This window comes from Mastigoproctus giganteus, chromosome 4, assembly GCF_048544385.1.
Source record: "Mastigoproctus giganteus isolate SK-2022 chromosome 4, ASM4854438v1, whole genome shotgun sequence".
NCBI lineage: Eukaryota > Metazoa > Arthropoda > Arachnida > Uropygi > Thelyphonidae > Mastigoproctus > Mastigoproctus giganteus.
In genome coordinates, this window is record NC_143578.1 from 134,187,152 (window position 1) to 134,210,846 (window position 23,695).

Genomic DNA, 23,695 nt, shown 5'->3' on the forward strand with positions numbered 1-23,695 from the left:
TAATGCATGAAGAATCACTATTGATAATCAAATCAAGAGTATTACTCCCTCTAGTCGCCTCCCGAACATGCTGATGTAGAAAAAAATCAACCAATAAATCCACAAAAGCCTTGCTAGTGTGTGAGTGACCAGCCCCCAAATTCCAGTCAATATCTGGGAAATTAAAATCCCCCATTATAAGACTCTCTGATTTACTGGTCCACTCTATTTCCCTGTACAGTTTCTTATTATACTCATCAGAGTCATTAGGCCTATAGCACACTCCTACTCTCAAAGTGTTGGCTTTAGCTACTGTTTCATCCAAGCTAGTGGACCGAAGAGACGATCACACACATGCAAGATTTGAATGAAGACATAGGTGAGATTGTAACTTTATTTCAAAGGATTCCATTCCCAGGTTTTCCGAGGGTGGGCCAGATGATGCACAAGCATGGTTAAACAATGATGCTGGTAATCCTGGTTATATTTTAACCAAAGAAAAAGAAATTGTTGCATTAGTCAAGGATGAAGAACGTGCTGATTTTAACCAAGGGGATTCTGAAGACAAAGAAGAAAAGGAAGTGTGGAGCGAAACCACGGAAGCTTTCACTGCACTAGAAACTGCAATGAAATGGTGTGAGCAACAGTCTGAATGCAGTTCTACAGAAATACTGCTATCAGAGGATGAGACCTTGCCGTGAAAAAGACAATATTGCATGGTTCAGATATAAATTCAAGATTACATATTTTAAAAAATAAACCCTGGCAAGATTCATTATACTCTTATTTGTGTGCAATTACTTGTGTTTGTTTCTTTCTGTTTATGTAAAAAAAGTGTGATTTATAGTTGAAACCACGTAAAACAATTAAATAAGTTTGAAATAAATATAATATATATTTTTTCTTCAAAATGTTTTGGTTATTATTTACAAACCATTTCCTAAATCAATTAATTTTTTAATAATACTTCATATTTCAAAATGCAGTGGTAATAATCTTGCATACAATAATTTAATTGTAGGCCGAATTACACTTTGTTTCGTATAAACTGGGTATTCTCATGTATGTTTGATTAGCTGAACCAACCTTGGTCCCAATTAGTTTGGATAATCAACGTTCTACTGTACATTGATTTTGTAATATTATATTTATTCCAGATGTAAACTGAAGTTCTTTTTTAATTATTTTATTTATTTTTTTTAAACTACAGTTTTGGTCAGTGTTTTATAGATTTTAACATGCATTATGATTGTGTTTCCATCATGAGGGTGCTACCCAATGGTATTTAACAACTTGGTACCAGACCTCTCCTATTAATTCTTCAGTTCTTGACTTAGTAAGTACTTTAAAGTCAAGACTTTCATAGAATAGTACTACAGCCACTCAAGCCCAGTTCTATGGTAGAACTTATAACTGCCCTAGATCAATGACAATTTATCTAATTATCAAATGACATTGTTCGTAGTGAAAGCTGAAAAATATTCAGGGAACCCACAGAAACTGATAGAGTGAAGGTTCTCAGAAAAGTAGTACACAGATTCCAAAAGTCCTCAGCCATAAGAACTGATATTAATGCAAGGATGATATGTGGGAAAGATGAACTGTACAGGATTTTACAGAGGAGCTGCAGCACAAAATTAAGAGCATCAACTAACATGGTGCAGAACTCATCTTAACTGGTCCATGGAATGCTGTGTAGAATGAATTGCTTTACACATTTATTATAATCACCTTGTATTGTACAATTTACTTAACATCATGGCGCCTCCGTAGCCAGGTGGGCAGTGCGTAGCACATGACCACCAAATACGGAGAATGCAGAAAGGTCAAGGAATGACCACCTCATATCCCCAGAGCAATATGGCCTTAGTTGCTAATGCTCCTAAAAATCAAATAACAAACAAACAAACTTAGCATAATAACATCTTTACTGAGTGTAATTTTTCCTAATGCTAAATATAAGAGTTATATGTACTTTTGTTAATGAATCGATTACAACTTAATTACAGTATAAAGTCGGTTATCCGAATAATTTGAAAGGCTGATCTTTCTTTTCCTTGTCTTTTTTCAGGTATTCAAAATGGATCTTGTAACAATCATTATTAACTTAAAATCTTACAGAAATTAACATGTTTACCTGCCTAAACACAAACCGTGCCCAAATGGACTGCAATTTTCCATTCAATTGTGGTCAATAAATGAGTGCAGTAAAAGGAAACGCACATGAAATGAACAACTGATTGATATCAGCACACTGACTGAACCATGCACTATTGCATTCTGGCTGGAACTTTGCTTAGTGTCAATCACACTGTCTAGAGAGCGCTATAAAATTTGTATACTTGGTTCCCAGTTTCATATGTTCTTTGCTTATGTTGAAGTTATTTTATCTAGTTTAGTATTTTCCACAAGAAAATGTAAAGTGTTTTGAAGATTATGCTTGCTGAATTTTAATTCTTTAGTTAGTGAAGAACAAAACATCATCTTTAATGTGAGTCTACTGAAAAAATTTGTGTAAAAGTATTTCCTATAAAATTTTACCCTAAAGGGTTGTTATAATGGATTCACAGCCTGAAAGATTAGAACTGAAAAGAACAGGGATGGACAGTATGTTGAAGCTGATGACACTGAATCAGATGTTTATAATATGTCAATTGATACTGATCAAATGCAACATTTGATCAGCGACAAATGCATCTGTTGGTGTTATGTAACAAACAGATAACAGTGTTATTGGAGTGACCCTTCAGAAATGAAATCCATTTACTAAAAATCACTGCCTACTTGTTCCAGTGCCTCAGAGAAGCACTGCAAGGCAAGGCACAAAAAGATGTGCCCTCGCAAATATAAAAGGCAGGGAATGTGTTAAGCTTAAGCGAATATATTTATGAAACAAAAATTACTCAATTACTACTACTGATGTTATTAGTGGAGTCCCACAGGGTTCTGTGTTGGGTCCACTGTTGTTTTGTATATTTATCAATGATATTGATGAAGGTATATCAGACTTAGTGTCGAAGTTTGCAGATGATAAAAAGGTTGGCAGGGTTGTTAATGACAGTAATAGCAGTGTGCTACTGCAACAGGATCTAGAAAATTTGGGAAAATGGGCTGAGAAGTGGCAACTGAAGTTTAATATTGACAAATGCAAAGTACTGCATATGGCTAGAAGTAACCCCAGAGGAACGTACCAACTGTGCGGTACTACACTTAAGGTGGTAGAAAATGAAAAAGACCTGGGAGTAATTGTGCAGTCAGATATGAAGTTTTCTGAGCAATGTAGACAGGCTGCCAGAGAAGGTCATGGGGTTTTGTCAATGATATACAGGGATTTTGCTAGCAGGGAAAAGGAGGTGATTGTCCCTCTGTATAAGGCAATGGTCAGGCCACGCCTTGAGTACTGTGTACAGGTCTGGAGGCCTGTACGCAGAGGCTTAAGTTCTACAAATTTCAGAGGCTAGAGACTAGGCACTTGCGAGGTGATCTGATTGAGGTGTTTAAGGCCTTGAATGGGTTAAGCACGCTGAATTCTGATGGGATTCTTCCGCTTGTTCAGATTACAAACCTAAGGGGGCATAAATTCAAATTGAGGAAAGACAGATGTAGAATAGATGTGCGGAAATTTGCCTTTAGCCAGCGGGTGGTTAATTGCTGGAACAGACTTCCATCTGTCATTGTTGAAGTTGATAGGTTAAATAAATTTAAGGAGGAACTGGACAAACATTTAGAGGGAAGGGTTGTGCAAATTTTTTTTTTGGCTGATGCTGCATAAGCTCATACGCTTTCTTGCATCACATGCCACTATTACTACTACTAAAAAAAAAAATAATAATAAATGCTACATGTAATACAGAGATGATTTCAAGGATTTAGTATCAAACAACTTTAGTTTTACTTTATACAAATAACAATGCATATCACGTCACTCACACAGCTATATCTCTCTAGTACTTTACAAATTAGCCTGGGCTATAAGCATATTTCCAGTAAGAAAAATATTTTTCTTCTCAATTTTTTTTTATGGTAAAATGTGAACGAAAAGAAAACACGCAGTTTTAACATTGCAACAAAAAACGTAAATATTATTATAATTAGAAAAGAAAATTTAGGAAATGCCTCCAAAGAGTTTAATGTGGGGACTTCAACAATACAGCACATTTCTGAAGGTTACGTAGAATTCTAGAGGTCACAACAATAAAAACAATTTGCATTTTTCGGTTTATTGGACTTGTTGTTTGTACAGTCTGTTATAAATGGATAATAAACTCGATCTTTCGCTTATTAGAATCAAAATTCAGTTTGAAAACGTGATCACTATAACTGGCGCTTACTGTACTACTGTTAATAAAAAAAAAAAAAGAAAAAAAAAAGATCAGCCTTTCAAATTATTCCGGATAACTGATGTTCTACTGTAGTTCAGGTAAGTCAATTCTCTTTCAGAAAATATGAAGATAATTTTATCATCAAAATATAAATTTAACTGTTTTTTTTTTTTTTTTTGTTTTGTTTTGTTTGAAATCAATAAAAAAAAAAACAAAAAACCATGTCTTCCAAAACTATCAATCAACAAATGTTTTCAAAACTGTACAAGATTTACTACACTCCACGAAAAAATAACTGCAGTACAAATGTGGTTTAAGGAAAAATAAAAGACGTACAGCAATAATAAGTTCAAACAGTCTTTACTTATATAATAAAGAGAGCAAGTTATACTCACCTGAGTCTGCATCATTTGACTATGTGGAGGTGGGGGCTGAGGATGGGGGGACGGCTGAGACACTGGCTGCTGAGGTGGGGAGGGTCGCATATGCGAGTTCTGTATGGGAAGAAAGAAAAACAAATTAGGCAGTTCTTTCCATTCCTATTTACATGTAACAAATTAAAATTATCTTTTTCTCTACAATTTTCAAACATATAGTCAATCAAACTGAGATACATAAAATTTATAATTTTCTTCTCTCTTTCTTCATCCAAAACTAATGGGGGGGGGGGGAGAACAGCAAAAGAAAAACATTTTGGTATTTCGAGTTCTATATAGTTACTGTTTATAAAATTAACATTACTTTAGTATTTTAAAATGATGCAAAGAAGCAAGCTTATGCAGCATCAACAACAACAACAAAAAAAGAAATCATATTTATGTTCCTTCACTTCATTTGCCCATTTCTTCATAAATTATTTGTCTAATGTCTTCCTGCATTTAGAAAATACTTCTGACTACAAAAGCAGGCAATAGTTTATTCCAACAACCAATCACTCTCACTAAATGAAAGTGAAGTCTGTTCTGTAATTATCCCCTCGTTTATTAAATCCTTTTAATAATTTAAATACTTAATCAAGTCACCCCACAGATGCATGGGTTCCATAAACTTTAACATAGTGGCGGTCTTCTCCACATGAATATCTCCCTCTGTGCCCTTAACAGATTAGCCAAATGATCGATCACACTGTGCCTTTCTTTATCATTTAGCACTTCTTTTTGACTACTTACTTTCTTGGTCCTCACACAAGATTATAAGTTGTTTAAAATTAAAAATTCAGTAGCATAAGACTTAACAGGAAAAGAACAAACATTTCATAACATATTAAATCTTTGAGTTTTCTGGAGACATTGAAAGGAAATTGCTAGAATTAAATGAGAAACAAATAGGAGTCTCCTGTCGTCTCTCATTCTACCTCATAGCTTTCAAAATTTTATGCTACCCTTTCAAATATCATCCTAGCTCTTCTGGAAACATTAACTTGATTAACTTCACTGACTTTGAAGTGAATGCTGAGCTCTTAACTGCAAGAAGAAAGAGGTTTCCAATAAACCAATTATACAGGTCCTGATGGTGCTGCTATGTTATTTTGGAAGTAATGTGCAATTAGTTCCAATCACATTGCTCTCTTAGCTATTATTTTTGATTGATAATTCTTTCAGCCAAGGTATTGGTGCTACAGTTTTAAAAAATGCTTGTATTACACCACTACATAAAACAACCAACAGAAGATTTTCAGGGTCATATTGTGTAATACACCCCTATTGGGGGTAGAACCAAGGAGTAACCCCTTCCAGGGTAATTTCAGCTGCTGTTCACTTCTGAGGATAATACTGATAATGCTACTACCAAGAAATGACCAACAAGAAAATAGTGACGCAGATATTTCTCTAGTAAGAGCTTTTCATCAACCACACTACGAGGTAAAAAATATAATCAATCTAATACTGAATAAGAAGCTGTCTACAAAAAATTCAAAATTATCAAGAAAATTAAAAAGTATTTCTTGACAATGTCTAAGAGTATGAAAGCGGTTTGCATGGGCATGGCACTTCCATCATTTCTACTACCCAGGTAGTATATATGCATCGTTTATTCATATCTCATATTGTGAACACCTTCACAATGAGTTGCCTAGGTATTGCACTACTTTGAATAAGTAACACTTCTCTGGTAGAGAAGACTACTGTTACTTATTCTCAGATGGGCACCACCACCACCCAGGCGGCACCGTTTCAAAGCTGGTTGGGCAGGTACCCTATTGCAATAGTAACGACCCAGTTATGAAGTATAACTCCACAATATGAGAAATGCTTGATGGTGTGCATGGTTTAATCAAAAAATGAAAAATGTTCACAATATGAGATATGAATAAATGATGCATTCATACTACCTGGGTAGTAGAAATGATGGAAGTGCCATGCCCATGCATAAACAACCTCTTTCATACTCTTAGACATTCAGTCAAGAAATATTTTTCGATTAAACATGCAAGCATCAAGCGTCTCTCATATTATGGAGTTATACTTCATAAATGGGTTGTCGCTATTGCAACAGGGTACCTGCCCTCCCACCGATGATGAAGCCAACTAGCTTCAAAATGGTGCCACCTGGGTGGTGGTGCCCATCTGAGAATAAGTACCAGTAGTCTTCTCTACCAGAGAAGTGTTACTTATTTTAAGTAGTGCAATACCTAGGCAACTCGTTGTGAAGGTGTTCGCAATATGAGATATGAATAAACAATGTATTCATACTACCTGGGTAGTAGAAATGATGGAAGTGCCATGAATAAACAACCTCTTTCATATCAAGAAAATTATTTGTAATTTGGATTTACATCCATTATTGTTAACTATAAACCACATCCTAAATGTGTTTTGTATCATGAGATAGTAGCTAATGTTAGTATGAAGACATTAACGACTAGAAAGACATTTAAAAACTAAGCATTCAGAACATGCACAAAAAATTGTACAATTTTTTTTTAACTGATGTTTAAAGTCATGCAATACTAAACCCAGTATTTTACAAAATTTCACCAAACTTAATGATAAATGTTTAGAAGCTTCTCTTGAGGTGTCTTACTTATCGGAAAAAAACAAAAGCCAAACACCATTGGGGAAACACTTGTTTTTCCCGCCTCAGCAAAATGGCTGAAATAATTTATGGAAAACAATATGACAAACTAAAACCCATTCCTTTGTCAGAAAACACTGCTGGAAGATGCACAGAAAATATTGCTGAAGATTTAAAGCAGCAAGTAATAGAACAAATACATGAGCTACTTTTTTGTGAGCCACTAAAAGAAAGATGTACTGGAGAAGATAAATTTTCAAAAGTAAATGGGCTTTTTCAAAAAAAATATACATTTTATGGGAAAACTGTTTGCATATAACCAGTGATAGAGCAGCTGTTTTGACTGGAATAAAAAAAAAAAAGATTTATAGGCAAGGTTATTGAGATAGCACCACACATGAAATTCATTCACTGCATCGTCCATAGGCAGACCACTGAAGCAAAGAAGTTGGTGCCATAAGTACACTAAGTGCTCCAAGCTGTAATCAATGTGGTTAAATTTATGAAAACAAAACCTGTAAATAGTAGAATCTTTACAAATACTTTGTAATGAGATGGGGAGTAACCATGAAAATGTTTTGTACAACACAGAGGTTCACTGATTATCTCACGGCAAAGTACTTAAAAGAATTGTCAAACTTAAAGATGAATTACAAATTTTTCTCTTATTAAAAGAGAAGTGTTTCAAATTTGTCAAGTTGTCTGCAAAAAGTGGCTGTCAGTAGTATGCTGTCTAACAGACATTTTCAAAATAAGTTAACACTTATTCTGTCCCTTCAAGGTAAACGTGACGTTTTAACAATATGTGAGAAAGTAATATTTTTTTGAAAGAAACTCGTGCTGTGGAGAGAGCATTTTGAAAATGAACGTTTGGAAATTTTTCCATCATTATGCGATTTTGTTGCTGAAAACAATATTAGTGTGTCACCCATAAAAACTATTGTAATTGCACACTCAAAAAAATGGAAACAGAATTTTCTGACCTATGTGAAAATCTTTCAAATGAAAAATATCAGTGAGTTTTGAATCCATTTGTTGAAAATGTAAAAACCTTCCGATCACTGTCCAAGAACAACTGATTGAAATCAGGGAAGGTGGAAATTTAAGAGTTGAATTTCAACAAAAATCTTTACACAACTGGTGGTTAGAATTGGAAAATGAGTACCATGACTTGGTAAGCATAGCAAATGATGCATTCCTTCCATTTGGATCTACCTATCTGTGTGAGGTGAATTTTTCAGCTTTGACAGTCATTAAAACCAAGTATCGAAATAAACAGAACTTGGAACTAGACCTTTGAATTTCGGTATCACAAAATTGTTAAACCAAGATATTCAGAAATAATTAAAAATATTCAATCTCAGTACTCACACTAAAATATGCTGTTTTTTAATGTTTATTTACTTTTATTTCAATTTATATATTTCTGCATTGAATTCTATCACCACATCTATACCTACATGTATACTATAAACAAATAAATATTACATATATCAGGGGGTGTGCACTATTTATTTTTATTAACATATGGGGTGGACGATCAAAAAGGTTTCGAGACAACTGATTCAAAGAACCGACAGACAGAACTCCATTTTCAAGAATGTATTTAGTAGGAAGAGATATCTGATGTTGCATCTATGCTCTCCAATGAGAGAAAGCGATTTGAAGCAGGGGATCTAAAGTAAAAATTAATTTTAGTAATCTGAATGAAATATTTCATGAACATTCTGTTTTAGGTAGCATTATTGAATCAGATGAAACTACTGTTAGTTTCAAAGGTAGATTTTCAATCAAATGTTATAATCTCAAGAGCCAAATGTGAGACTTTTATGTGTTTATTTTAGCTAACTAAAAACAGGTAACATGTTTCTAGCCAGATAAATATCTAAATATATTTTGGAAAGCCTACTACTGATTTGACAACACCAGGTTTGACTTTCACCTCAATGATCATGCTTTATCTCATCCAAAACTGCTTCACAGTACTGAGGATAGTGGTGGATTTCATTTATTCACTAACCGATTTTGCCGACCAGGCTAGCCAGGTGGGTAAAGTGCCTGCCTGGCAACCCAAAGGTCGCGGGTTCGAATCCCGCCTCGGGCTTGGATCAAAGTACTGCAAAAACCTTGGGAGGTGCACTACGGCCACAGAAGCCAATTCGCCAACAACTACAAAAAAAAAAAAAAAAAAAAAAACTAACCGATTTTACAGTAGTATCCAACTAGTAGAAGAACTTCATAACCTAAATATACACCTAGGATGCACTGTTATGGAAAACATGGATTACCATCAGAGAATAAGACCATAAAGACAACTGAAAAGCATAGGGTTGTTGGTTTAAAAAAAAGAGCATAAAGTGTTATCATGGAAAGACAAAAGAACCCAATTATGTTTTCCATAACACTGAAACTGAAGTAACAAGAGGAAAAATAAAGGGGAGGAACAAACTTTCAAACTGAAAAGATAGTCATTTTTGAATACACAAGAAATATGGTGCTGTAGACAGAGTTGACCTCCGCTAGCTATTCATTCAGTCGAAAATCAATTAAATGATTAGAAAGTTGTTTTTTCTAGCTTTTGGAAGTCTCACTGGTGTTCAGAAGCAGAAGATAGACTGAATGGCAGTCCTCATTCTGTGATGAAAGATGAGAAGCCAAATAAGAAGAAAGACTACACAGTATGTAGTGACACAAGCATTACACATAAGTGGAAGAAAAGAAGCCTAATCTCATAAGTCATGCTCCTAAAAACTAGGATTGCAGGATTTTGAAAGTATCAAGCAAACCACACATAAAAATCATATAAGTAATTACAATTTAAAATGTCTAAAGAGTTTATATAAACTATTTAACCATGCAGTTTTGTATATTAGCTTGTGCAAATGCAAACATAACTAATTTTTGAATAACGCATTTGGGCACCTTTTTTTTTTTTTTTTTTTTTTTGAAGTTAGATGCATGGGGAATATAGCAAAAATAAATCTGGACTAAAAAAGGTTAATATTGTCACTTTTTTTGCCATCACTGCATACTCTTCTGTAGTGTACTATTACACCAAGACAGGTACTGATACCAAGTGCATGGAGTGGTTGGTTATGTCGTTATTATTATTATTTTTGTTGATCGAGGAACTCTTATTATCCTATAGGTGTTCAGGATCACAGCTCTCTGAAGTTCCATGTAAGTATTCTATGTGAGGCTTATTGCTGCTAGGTTCTTATGGAGGTTCTTTGGCACCATGCCAGTGGTTGACACAGTGATCGGTATAGTCATTACTTGTTCTATATGCCACATTTTTTGCCTTCCTGTCTTAGGTCTGTATACCTTCCGATCCCTTCCTCATGGGTTTTATGGAGGGTGCTGGGGTTGGGCACCGATATGTCAATCAGATAGGTAGCTCTTTCCTTCTTGTCGATGAGAGTTATGTCTGATCTGTTGTGTGGGATCGTCCTGTCCGTTATATTACATGGTCCGAGTACAGTTTGTGAATAGGGGTCTCTAGTATAGCCTGGGGTTTGTATTTGTAATATAGTAGATTTTCTGTGATCAACTGATATTTTTGCACTAGCTTTTTATGTATTATCCTGTTGACTGGTCATGGCTATGAGTGTACTCTGTCTGGGTGATCACCCTGCATCCTGCCACGATGTGCTTGGAGCATTTCTGGGGCCAGGTGGCATCTGTTACTCTGGAGTCCTTGGTGATGCATTTCCTGTAATTCCTGGTGTTGATTACCTGGTCTTGGGTTATGCACATGAATCCTTTGGTCTCAGGGAAGAGCCTTCTGTTCATGAGCCACGCATTGGAAGATATCTTATCTATGTAGTCTTGATGGAGGTCACTGCAGTGTCTGCCATGGAGTGCCTTCTTTGCCCATCTTTCTGTCTTTGTTTGCTCTGTCTGTGTGATTGGGGTCTCCTTGTTAAGGTTCAGCGTTGTGTGATGTCTGTCTATCTTTCTAATGGCTTGGTAGATAGGTGCTCTGTTTACGTGGAAGTAAACGTGCAGGTACTTAATCACCGCTATTTCTTGTTCAATAAGTTCAGGCAGTCCCTTCCTTCCTTCTTCCTGGGCTATGGTCAGTCTCTCGATGGCTGACGTCGGGTGGTGTTGGAAGCCTGATCTATCTAATAATCTCTTCCAGATCGGTGTTAGTCCAATTTATGATCCTGAAGGAGTATGTTAGTACTGGGACTACGTAAGTGTTTACAGCTGTGACCATGTTTCTACCATTCTGCTTTGATTTTAGCAGGCTTCTCAGTCTCTGATGGGATTTCTTAGTCAGGCAGGCCTTGATAATCTCCTGGTGTTCTAACTGGTAAGCCTGCATCATCCCCAGATCATGGCTTCAATCTCTTCACCGGTCATCAGTCAGTAGTTTCGTCCTTGAAGCATTCCATGGGTCTTGCATTTGTCTAGGCCAATATGCATCCCGATAGTACTGAACTCTTCAGTGATCCAGACACACAAACCAGAGTAGCTGCTGAAGATGATTCTGGGTTGCTGCAAAGGGTTTGATACCATCGATGTATATTAGGTGAGAGAGAGGGTGTACAGGTTGTTCCTTCCTTCTTTTAGGGTATATCTATTTGCTATTATTGAGCATGACAGACAGTGGGTTGAATGCTAGAAAGAACCATAGTAGGCTCAGGCATCTTCTGATGGGGATCAATCTGGCTGTGATATTCTTGATCTTGATGGTGGTCCTCGATTTCGCCATGGTTGCTTCTAGGAAAGTATGCCAGTGTCGGGATGACTTTGCAGACCTCCAGTGTCTGAACAACCAGCTATGGGCATGAAGTCAAAGGCCTTGCGGTAGTCGATGTAGGCTGTGTACAGGTTGCGGTACTACTTCTAGGCTTACTCCATTGTTATTTGTTATTTGGTTTTTTTTTAGGAGCATTAGCAGCTAAGGCCATATTGCTCCGGGAAATGCGGTGGTCATTCCTTGACCTTTCCGCATCCTCCGTATTTGGTGGTGACGGGCTCGAACCCCGGTCTAATCAAGAAGCGTGTGCTACGCACTGCTGCTCCTTCCCACCTGGCTACGGAGGCGCCGCTTACTCCATAACAGCAACATCAATGGCCAATTACTCCTTACGTCCTATACTCGTTTGCTTATATCTCTTCTGCTGCCCAACCATGATGTTCTGATAACTTCTTAATTATGCAGATGGTCAGAATCTTGAACATTGTTGAGAGACAGGTAATTGGTCCATATTTAGCAGTGGTTGTTGTGTCTTTTTCCTTAGCTTTCAGGAAGGTGATTTCTTGAGAAAGAGATTCTAGTATTGCATTAGGGTGCCTTATTATCTGGGTAAACTGCTGTGCTATATGTTTGTGTGTGCAGCTGAACTTCTTGTACCAGTAGTTGTGGATGTTATGTATTCTGGGGTTTGCCTGTTGTGGGACTTCCATCAACTTTTGTACATCCTAATCCTGAATCTCCCATTCTGTCATCACTTATATTGGTTTTCTACTGTTCTAGAACTATTCAGGGTGCATGGCCATTATGACTAACTTTGCTACTCCACAAGTTGTCTCAGCGAGTGCCTTCTAATTGGAGGAACCATTGCCTTATTTCTCCTCTTGTCAGATTTTCCTGCAGAAGGCTCTCTAGTTTTCATCAAATAACATGTCTGTTTCCTCTGGACACTCTTCCTGTAACAGCCAAGTCTCTTGCAGCGTGGCAGGAGTTTCCACTTGAGGATGTCAAGGTATTCTTCAATCCTCTAATTATAGGTCTCATTTTACAGTTATAATTATTATATTAATAATGTCTACCAGGGGCAAAATTTGATGATGATGTAGAGCAGATATCTTTTAAGGGCCCAAAGGTTGTTATTGTTGTACACATTGGCACTAATGACATTAAGAGTAAGAGATCTGCAGACTTCCATAACAAGTACAGGTCAATGATGACACACATTTGTGAGTTATGGTTAAATTTGAAAGGGTCTGCAATTCTGCCCAGACACAATAGGAGGAAGTACATGATGACAGCCTTGTCAATTACTTTGGCTCTGGAGAGACTGTGTAAGGTTCACGAGGTAAACTATTTCTCAGCAGGGTCTATGCTTGTTAACAGGAGAGACTGTTTCTACAGGGATGGGATATACTTAAATAGAAAGTATGCAAGAATATTTGCTGAAGCTATCGAGGCAGTGTTAGGTGAATCGGAATATTGCTAGTTTGGGAATATTCAGAGACAAAAGGATTATCAGAAGCCACAGGCAGAAATCAACGTGATCCTTGCACTGCTTCTATTAGAATGGAGGCAGGGGTGCTGGGGTTTTCAGGTAATCATATGGGTCATCACAGAACAAATAAATACATGGGCTGTGTTAGGGAAACTAAGATTAAGAATAGTAGTAGTAGTGGCATGTGATGCAAGAAAGTAAGTGTATGAGTTATGCAGCATCAGCAAAAAAAAAAAAAAAAAAAAATCACACTATTCCCTCCAAATGCCTGTCCAGTTCCTCCGTAAATTTATTTAACCTATCAACTTTCACGAAGACAGATGGAAGTTTGTTCCAGCAATTAACCACCTGCTGGCTAAAGGCAAATTTCCACACATCTATTCTACATCTGTCTTTTCTTAATTTGAATTTATGCCCCCTTAGGTTCGTAATCTGAACAAGTGGAAGGATCCCATCAGAATTCAGCGTGCTCAACCCATTTAATGCCTTATATACCTCAATCAGATCACTGCGCAGGTGCCTAGTCTACAGCCACTGCAATTTGCAGAACTTAAGCCTCTCTTGGTAAGAGGATCCCTTCATTCCCCTCACCAATCTTGTTGCCCTTCTCCGTACACACGCAAGCAAATCTACATCCTTCCTAAAATGAGACCTCCAGACCTGTACGCAGTACTCAAGGCGTGGCCTGACCATTGCCTTATACAGAGGGATAATCACCTCCTTTTCCCTGCATTTGTCAAGGTTAAACTTCAGTTGCCACTTCTTAGCCCATCTGTCCAAATTTTCTATATCCTGTTGCAGTAGCACACTGCCATTACTGTCATTAACAACCCTGCCAACCTTTGTATCATCTGCAAACTTCGACACTAAGCCTGATATACCTTCATCAATATCATTGATAAATATACAAAACAACAGTGGACCCAACACCGAACCCTGTGGGACTCCACTAATAACATTAGTCCATGAAGAGCAGCACCCATTGATTACCACCCTCTGTCTTCTCCCACTCAACCATCCTTTTATCCATTGTAGCAACTTACCCTTAATACCATTCTGCTCTAATTTGTACAATAGTCTTCCACGCACAACAATGTCAAAAGCTTTCCTGAAATCCAAATATACGATATCAAAATTATTTTTTGATTCCAGTTCCTTTGTAATCATAACATAATATCCTATCAAATTTGTCAGACAAGACTTTCTCTTAAAAAACCCATGCTGTGTCTGAATTATTGCTGCAGTCTTGTCTAGATGATCCTGCAATGCATCTTTTACTAGTGACTCCATTATTTTACCCGGAACAGAAGTTAAACTAACTAGTCTGTAATTACTCATGTCACCCTTCGATCCCCCTTTGTGAATTGGGGATACATTTGCACATCTCCAATCCATGGGGACCTCTCCTGAGTTTAAGGATGTTCTCATAATTATGGCTAAGGGTTTGCTTAGTTGCTTTGCCACCTCCTTTAATATAACTAGATAGATCGTATCCACCCCAGGTGCCTTTCTTATGTTTAACTTCGACAATTTCTTCTCCACTTTGCTCTCAGTTATTACAAAATCATTAAGAACCCTGCTACAATTTGATAACCTGCCATTTTCAAACCTTAACAACTCCTCAAGTGTGAATGTAGATGCAAAATACTCATTCAGTTTGTTTGCTATCTGAGCAGGATCATCAACAGTCGAACCATCGATGTCAAGTGGACCAATCTGATTCATCCCCTATCTTTTCGAGTTTATATAAGTAAAGAAATCCTTGCTGTTTTTCTTAGCATCCTTTGCCAAAGATTTCTCATAATCTGTCTTCGCATGCCTAACCTCCTTTGTGACTTGATAATTTATATGCATCCCATGCATTTTTCTTCTGTCACAAGTCTCATTAGTTCATTTGATGAACAATATTTCTTAATAGGTATGAAACTTTTAGTAGCTTCCACGATTAATTCCTTGAATGCTTCCCACTTAGAATTTACTGTTGGTAACATCGTCAGTTGATCCCACTATACAGAATTGAAAAACTGTCATACCACTGTATTCACTTTTATGGAAGCAAAAACCCTTTCCTTTACCCCTGACGGTAATTATATCTTTAAGTAAATCCCTCATCAGTACACTGTGATCACTGCCACCTAGTGGTTCCTTTATGTGTAAATTCTTAATACACGAATGATCACTGCTGATAACCAGATCAAGAGTATTACCCTCTCTGGTTGCCTCTCGAATATGCTGCTGCAGAAAACAATCATCCAATAAATCCGCAAAAGTCTTATTAGTATGTGAGTGACCAACCCACAATTCCAGTCAATATCTGGGAAGTTAAAATCCCCCATTTTAAGACATTATGATTTACTAGTCCACTCTATTTTTGTGTACAATTGTTGATTGTACTCATTTGAGTCATTAGGCCTATAAAACACTCCTACTCTTATTTTTGCTTTCGCAGTGCTTATGTCACATCAAACTGACTCAACAAGCGCACTGTTCATCTATATCAACTGGATGCACTTCTTTTGATTTTATGTTTTTCTTAATTAACATCATGACACCTCCTCCCTTCCTATCCTGTCATAGATAGGAAGGGAGGAGGTGTTATACGTTAGAGCTACCTAGTTCCTACTATATAATTATATGTTAGGGCTACATTTCCTTTCTGTACACATTGTACTCCCCAAATTCCAGTTCTGCACTGCTTATGTCTGTGTGACACCACGTCTCTGATATCCCAACAATATCCACCTTTGATGTCTTGACCAACACTTCAAATTTATTTACTATACTTCTAGCATTGGTATACATGCAAGCATACATGCACCTATTCCTATTCCACCTGACACATCCCATATACCCACCTGTTTCACGATGACTGCCATCAGTCCCTGAAACCCCCAGCACCCCTCGCTCCAGGTTGCTACTTATTCTAATAGAAGTTGTGCAAGAATCACCTTCACCTCTGCCTGTGGTTACTTTTAACCTTTTAGTCTGTGATTCCCCCCACCCCCAAGCTAGCAGTTTTCCAACCCACCTAACACTGCCTCAATAGCATCAGCAAATATTTTTGCACCCTTTCTATTTAAGTGTATCCCATCCCTGTAGAAGCAGTCTCTCCTGTTAACAAACACAGACCACGCTGGAAAAAATTCTACCCCTTGAGCCTTGCACAATCCCTCCAAGGCCAAATTGATTGACAAGGCTCTCAATCATGTACTCCCTCCTATCGTGTCTGGACAGAATTGCAGACACTTTCAAATTTAACCGACTCGTGACTTTTTTGCAACATTGACCTGTACTTGTTGAGTAAAACTGCAGATCTTCTACTCTTAATGTCATTGGTGCCAACTTGTACAACAATATCACCTTTTGTGCCCTTAAAAGATGATATATGCTTTACAACATCATTAACTTTTGTCCCTGGCAGACATACCCTGGTCCTGTTCTATCTATCCTTTTTACACAATATATTCCCCATCTCCCTGACAATAGAGTCACCAACAATAACAAGTTCCTTTGGGACCAGCGCATTCTGCCTTGGAGATTGCCGCTGTGTTGCCTCATGGCCAGGAGTGAGCTGTGGCGTTGAGTTGGGCAGCTGAGAGCTTGACGGGATCCTCATTAATTTTTTCAAGGGTGTCTATCCTACACCTCAAGCTCTCATAGACGCCCTGTAGAACGTTGAGTTGATGCCTAATTTCTAGACACTCTCTGCACCTGGCACGCACAAATACATCCTCCTTGGCTAGATCATGTTCTGTTCCAGAGAGTTTGGCAAACATTTCACAAGTTGAACATTTTTTCAGACTGTGATGCGTTGGAGAATTTCCCCCTCAGTTTCCGGGATATGCAGTGGTCATTCCCTGACCTTTCTGCATCCTCCGTATTTGGTGGTGACGGGCTCGAACCCCGGTCTAATCAAGAAGCGTGTGCTATGCACTGCTGCTCCTTCCCACCTGGCTACGGAGGTGCTGACTTTTCCATAGCTTGAGGCTTATGCCCTAAACGCTTTATAGTCTAAATACATCATACAACATCAGGCATCTCTCATATTGTGGAGTTATACTTCATAACTGTTTTGCCATCATTGCATCACTCGGGTACCTACCCACCGACCCACTGAAGAAGGGCCAAATAGCCCTGAAACAGCACCAGGGGGAGCCTGATGATGTCCGGAGTTTCCAAGAATAGGCAACAACAGCCTTCTCCACTGGGGAAGCATTGCCTATTCGAGGAGTTTTTGAATGGTGTGAGTTGGAGTTACTGTCCCTTTCATTCTTCTACTCCGTTTCTTTTCCTCTTCCACTCCTACTATTACTTTCCCCTGTACCTTCTTGCTTTTCTAAGTCTAATAGGGACAACTGGATAGTCAAGTTATCCCACACAAATACAAAATAGCCCTGAAATGGTACCGTCTGGGTGGTTGTATCCATCTGAGAATAAGTAACATTAGTCTTCTCCTCAGGTGAAGCGTTACTTATTCGAAGTACTGCAATAACATGGCAACTCGTTGTGAAGGTATTTACAATATGAGATATAACTGAAAACAATGCCGCTTTGTTAATATTCTGTTCATTCAGATTTGGCTATTTGTTATTGATGCTTTCGCATTATACTTATACATAGGCTATCAATTTCTACAATGACAGATGGAAGTTTCTTCTAGCAAACAACCACCTGCTGGCTAAAGGCAAACTTTTGAACATCAATCCTACAACTGTCTTTCCTCAGTTTAAATTTATGTCCGCACAGTCGACTAATCTGGGCAAGATGAACAATCCCATCTTCATTGGCCATGCGCAAACTATTCACAGCCTTATACACCGCAATCAGCATTAGCATTAGAAGAGGCATATGATGCAAGAAAACAAGCTTATGCAGCATCGACCAAAAAAAAAAAAACCCATTTCACCCCTCCATTCGTTCGAAACACCTGTCCAGGTGAACCTTAAATTTATTTAGGCTATCAACTTCCACAACAAGGGATGGAAGTCTGTTCCACCAACCAACCACCCGCTGGCTAAAGGCAAATTTCCACATATCTATCCTACATCTGTCTTTCCTCAATTTGAATTTATGCCCTCTCATGTGATTATTCTGAGCAAGAGGAAGAATCCCATCGGCATTGAGAATGCTCAAACCATTCAAGGCTTTATACACCTGTATCAGATCACCTCGCTGGTGCCTAGTCTCCAGACACTGTAATTTGCAAAACTTAAGCCTTTCTTTGTAAGAGCAACACTTTATTCCATTCGGTAATCTTGTTGCCCTAATCTGTACTCATTCCAGCAGCTCTACATCCTTCTTGAAATATGGCCTCCAGACCTGTATACAGTACTCAAGGTGTGGTCTGACCATTGCCTTATACAAGTGAATAATCACCTCCTTAGACCTGCTAGAAAAATTCCTGTATATCATTGACAAGACACCATGGGCTACTCTTGAAGCCAATCTGCACTGCTCAGAGAAATTCAATATCTGCATGCAAAATTACTTTGTGCATTTCACCAGGTCCTTTTCATTTTCTACCACTGTCAGTGTAGTACCACAGAGTTGATACGTTGCTCTGGGGTTACGGTTTGACATATGTAGTACTTTACATTTGTCAATGTTTGGTTTGGTTTTTTATGGCGCATTGGCAGCTAAGGCCATAATGCACCAAGTCAAGTTTAAAACGTTACTAAACATTTTGGTAGCCAAGGCTACCACGTCGAGCAATTAATTTTAATGTAAAAAAAAAAAGGTACAATTAAAAGCATAAAAGGTATAAAAGCTTAGATCTTTGTATAAAAATTAAGATTCTAAAAAGTTAAAGACGTCGGACATATTGTCTCTGTCACCTATAATCTGACTGAGTGTAAATGGCTCAGTCAAATTATTAAAAGCGGTAAAATACAAGCGTCGTGCTTCTCTAAAAACAGGACATTCTATTAAAATATGACTAATGGTTAAAATAATATTACACATCTCGCACATAGGTGGGTCATCCGCCCTCAGCAAGAAGGAATGGGTTAGATGACTATGACCTATGCGGAGCCGAGCAAGAACAACTTCCTCTCTTCGGACCCTGCGTAGACTGGACTGCCATTGCATAATTACAGGCTTAATGTGATATAGCTTGTTTGTGGCCTGTCCGTGTCAAGAATCTTGCCATTGGGAAAGTAATTTAGAATGTATTATTTGCCTGTAGTCTGTATAGGGGACTGACAGGCAATGATTATACAGGGAAATGGCTGATTTGGCAGCGGCATCAGCCGATTCATTTCCCCGGATCCCAATGTGGCTTGGGATTCAGCAAAAGTGAATATCGAATTCTAGTTTCATGAGAGAAAAAAGAATCTGCTGGATCCTGGACAGGATCGGATGAGGGTTAAAACTCACCGATACCAGAGCCTGTAACACGCTCGACGAATCGCAATAAATCATATACCTCTGGTAGTCGCGATTTTTAATGTGATCTAGGGCTGTTTGTATTGCATGCAACTCTGCAGTATAAATGCTAGTTTCTTGTTGGATCTTATAGGATAATGTTTTGTGAGGGAACACAACTGCAGATCCCACATAAGATTCTAACTTTGAGCCATCTGTGTAGACTGGCAGAAAGTCAGAATACTGGTGTCTATGTGATGCAAAGAGTTGCTGGTAGACAGATGGCAGTGTGGTAGCCTTCTCCCAGATCTTAAAGGAGAAGTCGCAAGTTGGAAAATAAGCATGCCAGAGTGGAAAGAATTGCCTTGGTGACTGGGCAACGTTGTCTACTGTCAAGTTTAGCTCATTCAGCAGCCCTTGAATGCGAATACCAAAAGGTTTGTTGGCAGTCCGACGGGTGTTGTAGAGGTTTTCCCAGCGCGGCTCAAAAACGGATGGCCACATGGGATGATCGAGCAGGGATTTTAATTTGAAGGCGTACTGTAAGGACAACTGCTTACGTCGAAGAGACAGAGATGGTTCATTTTCTTCAACGTAAAGGCTTTGGACAGGAGATGTGCGAAATGCTCCAGTGGCTGTCCGGATGGCTTGATGGTGGATTGGATCTAACCACCGAAGTGCACTATCTCTAGCAGACCCATAGACCTGAGACCCATAGTCGAGTTTGGAACGGACAAGTGCCCGGGTAGAGACGAAGAAGGGTAGCACGATCTGCGCCCCATGAGGTTGACGAAAGGGCACGAAGGATGTTAAGCCCTTTGACACATCTTGTCCTCAGCTGACGAATGTGTTGTAAAAATGTCAGCTTTTTGTCGAAAATAAGTCCAAGGAATTTGAATTCTGCTACAACTGGGATGTTATTTTGCCCAAGCCTTAATTCTGGGTCAGGATGAAGTTTACGTTTGCGACAGAAGTGTACACAAACAGTCTTCTGTGATGAAAATCTGAACCCATTAGCCAAAGACCAAGCTGTAAGATGGTCAATGGTTTTCTGCAGTTGCCTTTCAATGACCCTCATATTGCATGAATTACAAAAAATAGCAAAGTCGTCTACATAGAGGGCATTGTTTACAGTGGGTGGAAGTTGTTCTACGATAGAGTTTATTTTGATTGCGAAAAGCGTGACACTTAGAACGGATCCTTGTGGGACTCCCTCTTCCTGAGAGAAAACTCGAGAGAGGGTGGATCCTAAACGGACTTGAAACTGGCGATTCGAAAGAAAGTTTTTAATAAAAAGAGGAAGGTTACCTCTAAGGCCAAAGTTATAGAGGTCTTTTAAAATCCCAAATCGCCAGGCTGTGTCGTACGCTTTTTCAATATCAAAGAAAACTGCTACCAAATGCTCGGATTTAATAAAAGCATCACGAATGGACGTTTCCAATCGGATTAAATGATCCAGAGTGGATCGATTTCTTCGGAAGCCGCACTGTGTCCTGGAAAGCAGACCATTTGTTTATAAAAACCATACGAGGCGTGCATTAACCATTCTTTCCAGGACTTTGCACAAACAGCTTGTCAGAGCAATAGGATGATAGTTACTTGGATTGCTAGGGTCTTTTTCTGGTTTTGGGAAAGAAAGGACGATAGCCCTTTGCCAGGAATCCGGAAATTGTTTGTGAATAAAAATTCTGTTAAACAGAATTAAAAGGTGATCCTTAGATTGTGGTGAGAGATGTTTTAGCATTTCATAGTGGATGTCATCGGGCCCCACAGCACTTGCATGCGTGAGAGAGAGTGCTGCATTTAACTCTTCCTGTAAAAAGGGCTTGTTATATGATTCAAGCCCTTTTGAAGAGAAGTTCGGTGGGTTTTTCTCAATTTTCTTTTTCAGGGCCAAAAACTCTGCGGGAAAAGATGTTGTTGCAGAGATTTTTGCAAATGTTTCCCCTAAAGTATTTGCAACTGCAGTTCGATCTGCAATTGGACATCCGTTGTGCTTGAGGATCACTGAAGGGCATGGTGAATATTTTCCCTTCATTTTCCAGATCTTATCCCAGACTACTTTTGAGCTAGCAGCCTGAGTTATGGAAGATGTAAAACGAATCCAAGATTTCCTTTGGCTCTGACGTCGTACATAACGCACTTTCGCACGTGCACGTTTGAATGATATTAAATTTTCAGTCGTGGGATATTGGTGGAATATCCCCCACGCTTTGTTTTGTGCTTTTTTTTGCTGCCGTGCATTCTGAATTCCACCAAGGTTTCGGAAATAGTGGGAACCGGCTGGATGATTTTGGGATTGCAATTGCGGCTGCTTGGACAATCGTTTCTGTGACATACATGACTGCTTCATTGATTGGCTCCTGACTGACTGTAGCAATGTCAAAGTTTTCCAGATATTGAAAGGCATTCCAGTCAGCCTGATCAATCTTCCACCGCGGTAAACTAAATGGCAGACAGGGTCTATCACTAGTTAGGGTTGTTATCACAGGGAAGTGATCGCTTCCATATGGATTTTCTTCTACCTCCCAAGTAAGTGAAGGAAGGAGAGAAGGGGAGCAGATAGAAAGATCAATGGCAGAGAATGTACGGGTAGGCATGTGGAAGAACATGTTTGTTCCCACATTTAAGAGGGTGAGGGCATTGTCAGTGAGCATACGCTCTATGACTCGGCCCCTTCGATTGATATTAGCTCCACCCCACAGAGAATTATGTCCATTGAAATCCCCAAGACTTAAACAAGGGGAAGGCAATTGCATGATAAGATCATCAAGGCCTTTCTGGGGGATGTCAATCCCAGGTGGCAAATAAACGGAACAGACAGTTAATAAGAACCCCACGGAAAGGCGAATTGCTACAGCCTCAATGCTAGTTGTAAGCTGCAAAGGCTGAAATGGGATCTGGTTGCCGATGAGGATTGCGACTCCTCCGTGAGCAGGACCATCCACAATTCTATCCTTACGATTGATGGTAATGTTATGCATAGTGGGGTCGTCATTTGCCTTTAAATAAGTCTCCTGTATGCAAAAGCAAGCTGGTTTGTGCTTTTGCAGGAGTGCCTTGATGTCATCAGTATTTTGCCGTAATCCACGACAGTTCCACTGTAGGAATTTAGCCATTATTTTGGCTTGGTGGGTCCATCAGGCGGCTTCCGAGGTGCTGAGGGCTTACCTTTTTCAGTTCTGGTTTTCTTCTTCCTGGGGAAGTATGGACGCTGTCCAGTGTCCATTTCCTCCTCAGCAAAGAGCTCCAAAACTGAATCTTCTTGTACCTCCTTCTGCTCGACATCCATGTTTTCTTGAGTACTAGGTGGTATTTCACCTTTCTTATTCTTTTCTTTTGCTTTTGTTATTTGTGGAGCATTAGGAGGTACCGATATAGGAGTGGCAGCTGATTGGTCCTTCTGTGCAGGTTTTTGGGAGCTTAAAAGATAACGTACGATGGGAGTAAATGATTCTTTTGGAGGGACGGACACGTCCGTCCGAGTCTGAATCGAACACCTCCCTGCTACCTTCTGGGCATAGGTGGGTTTTTTGATGTTGAGAGGTTTCAAAGCTTTCCTTGCCTCCTGGTACGATATGTTTAGCTCTGCCTTCAGCCATTGAATTTCTTTTTCTTCTTCCCACCTCTGACATGATCGTGAATAGGCTGGATGTTCTCCCTCACAGTTAATGCAGGTGGGTTTCGTGGCTGAACATGCTGTTGTTTCGTGGTCCTTTGCACCGCATCGAGCACATGCAAGGACTCCACGGCAGGCCATTTGAGAATGTCCATATTTCTGGCATTTAAAACACCGTAAAGGGTTTGGAACATATG

General features: G+C 38.9%; 1 protein-coding gene across 4 annotated transcripts in view; it reads right to left on the bottom strand.

Moving 5' to 3' along the window:
- Positions 1-23,695, bottom strand: part of LOC150087077 (single-stranded DNA-binding protein 3-like) — a 538,273-nt gene that overhangs the window by 368,398 nt on the left and 146,180 nt on the right. For all 4 annotated transcript variants that reach the window (XM_090371800.1, XM_090371798.1, XM_090371799.1 and 1 more), the window contains exon 7: positions 4,697-4,795. In XM_090371800.1, coding sequence (XP_090227926.1) covers positions 4,697-4,795 — 99 coding nt within the window. The remainder of the gene's footprint in view (positions 1-4,696; positions 4,796-23,695) is intronic.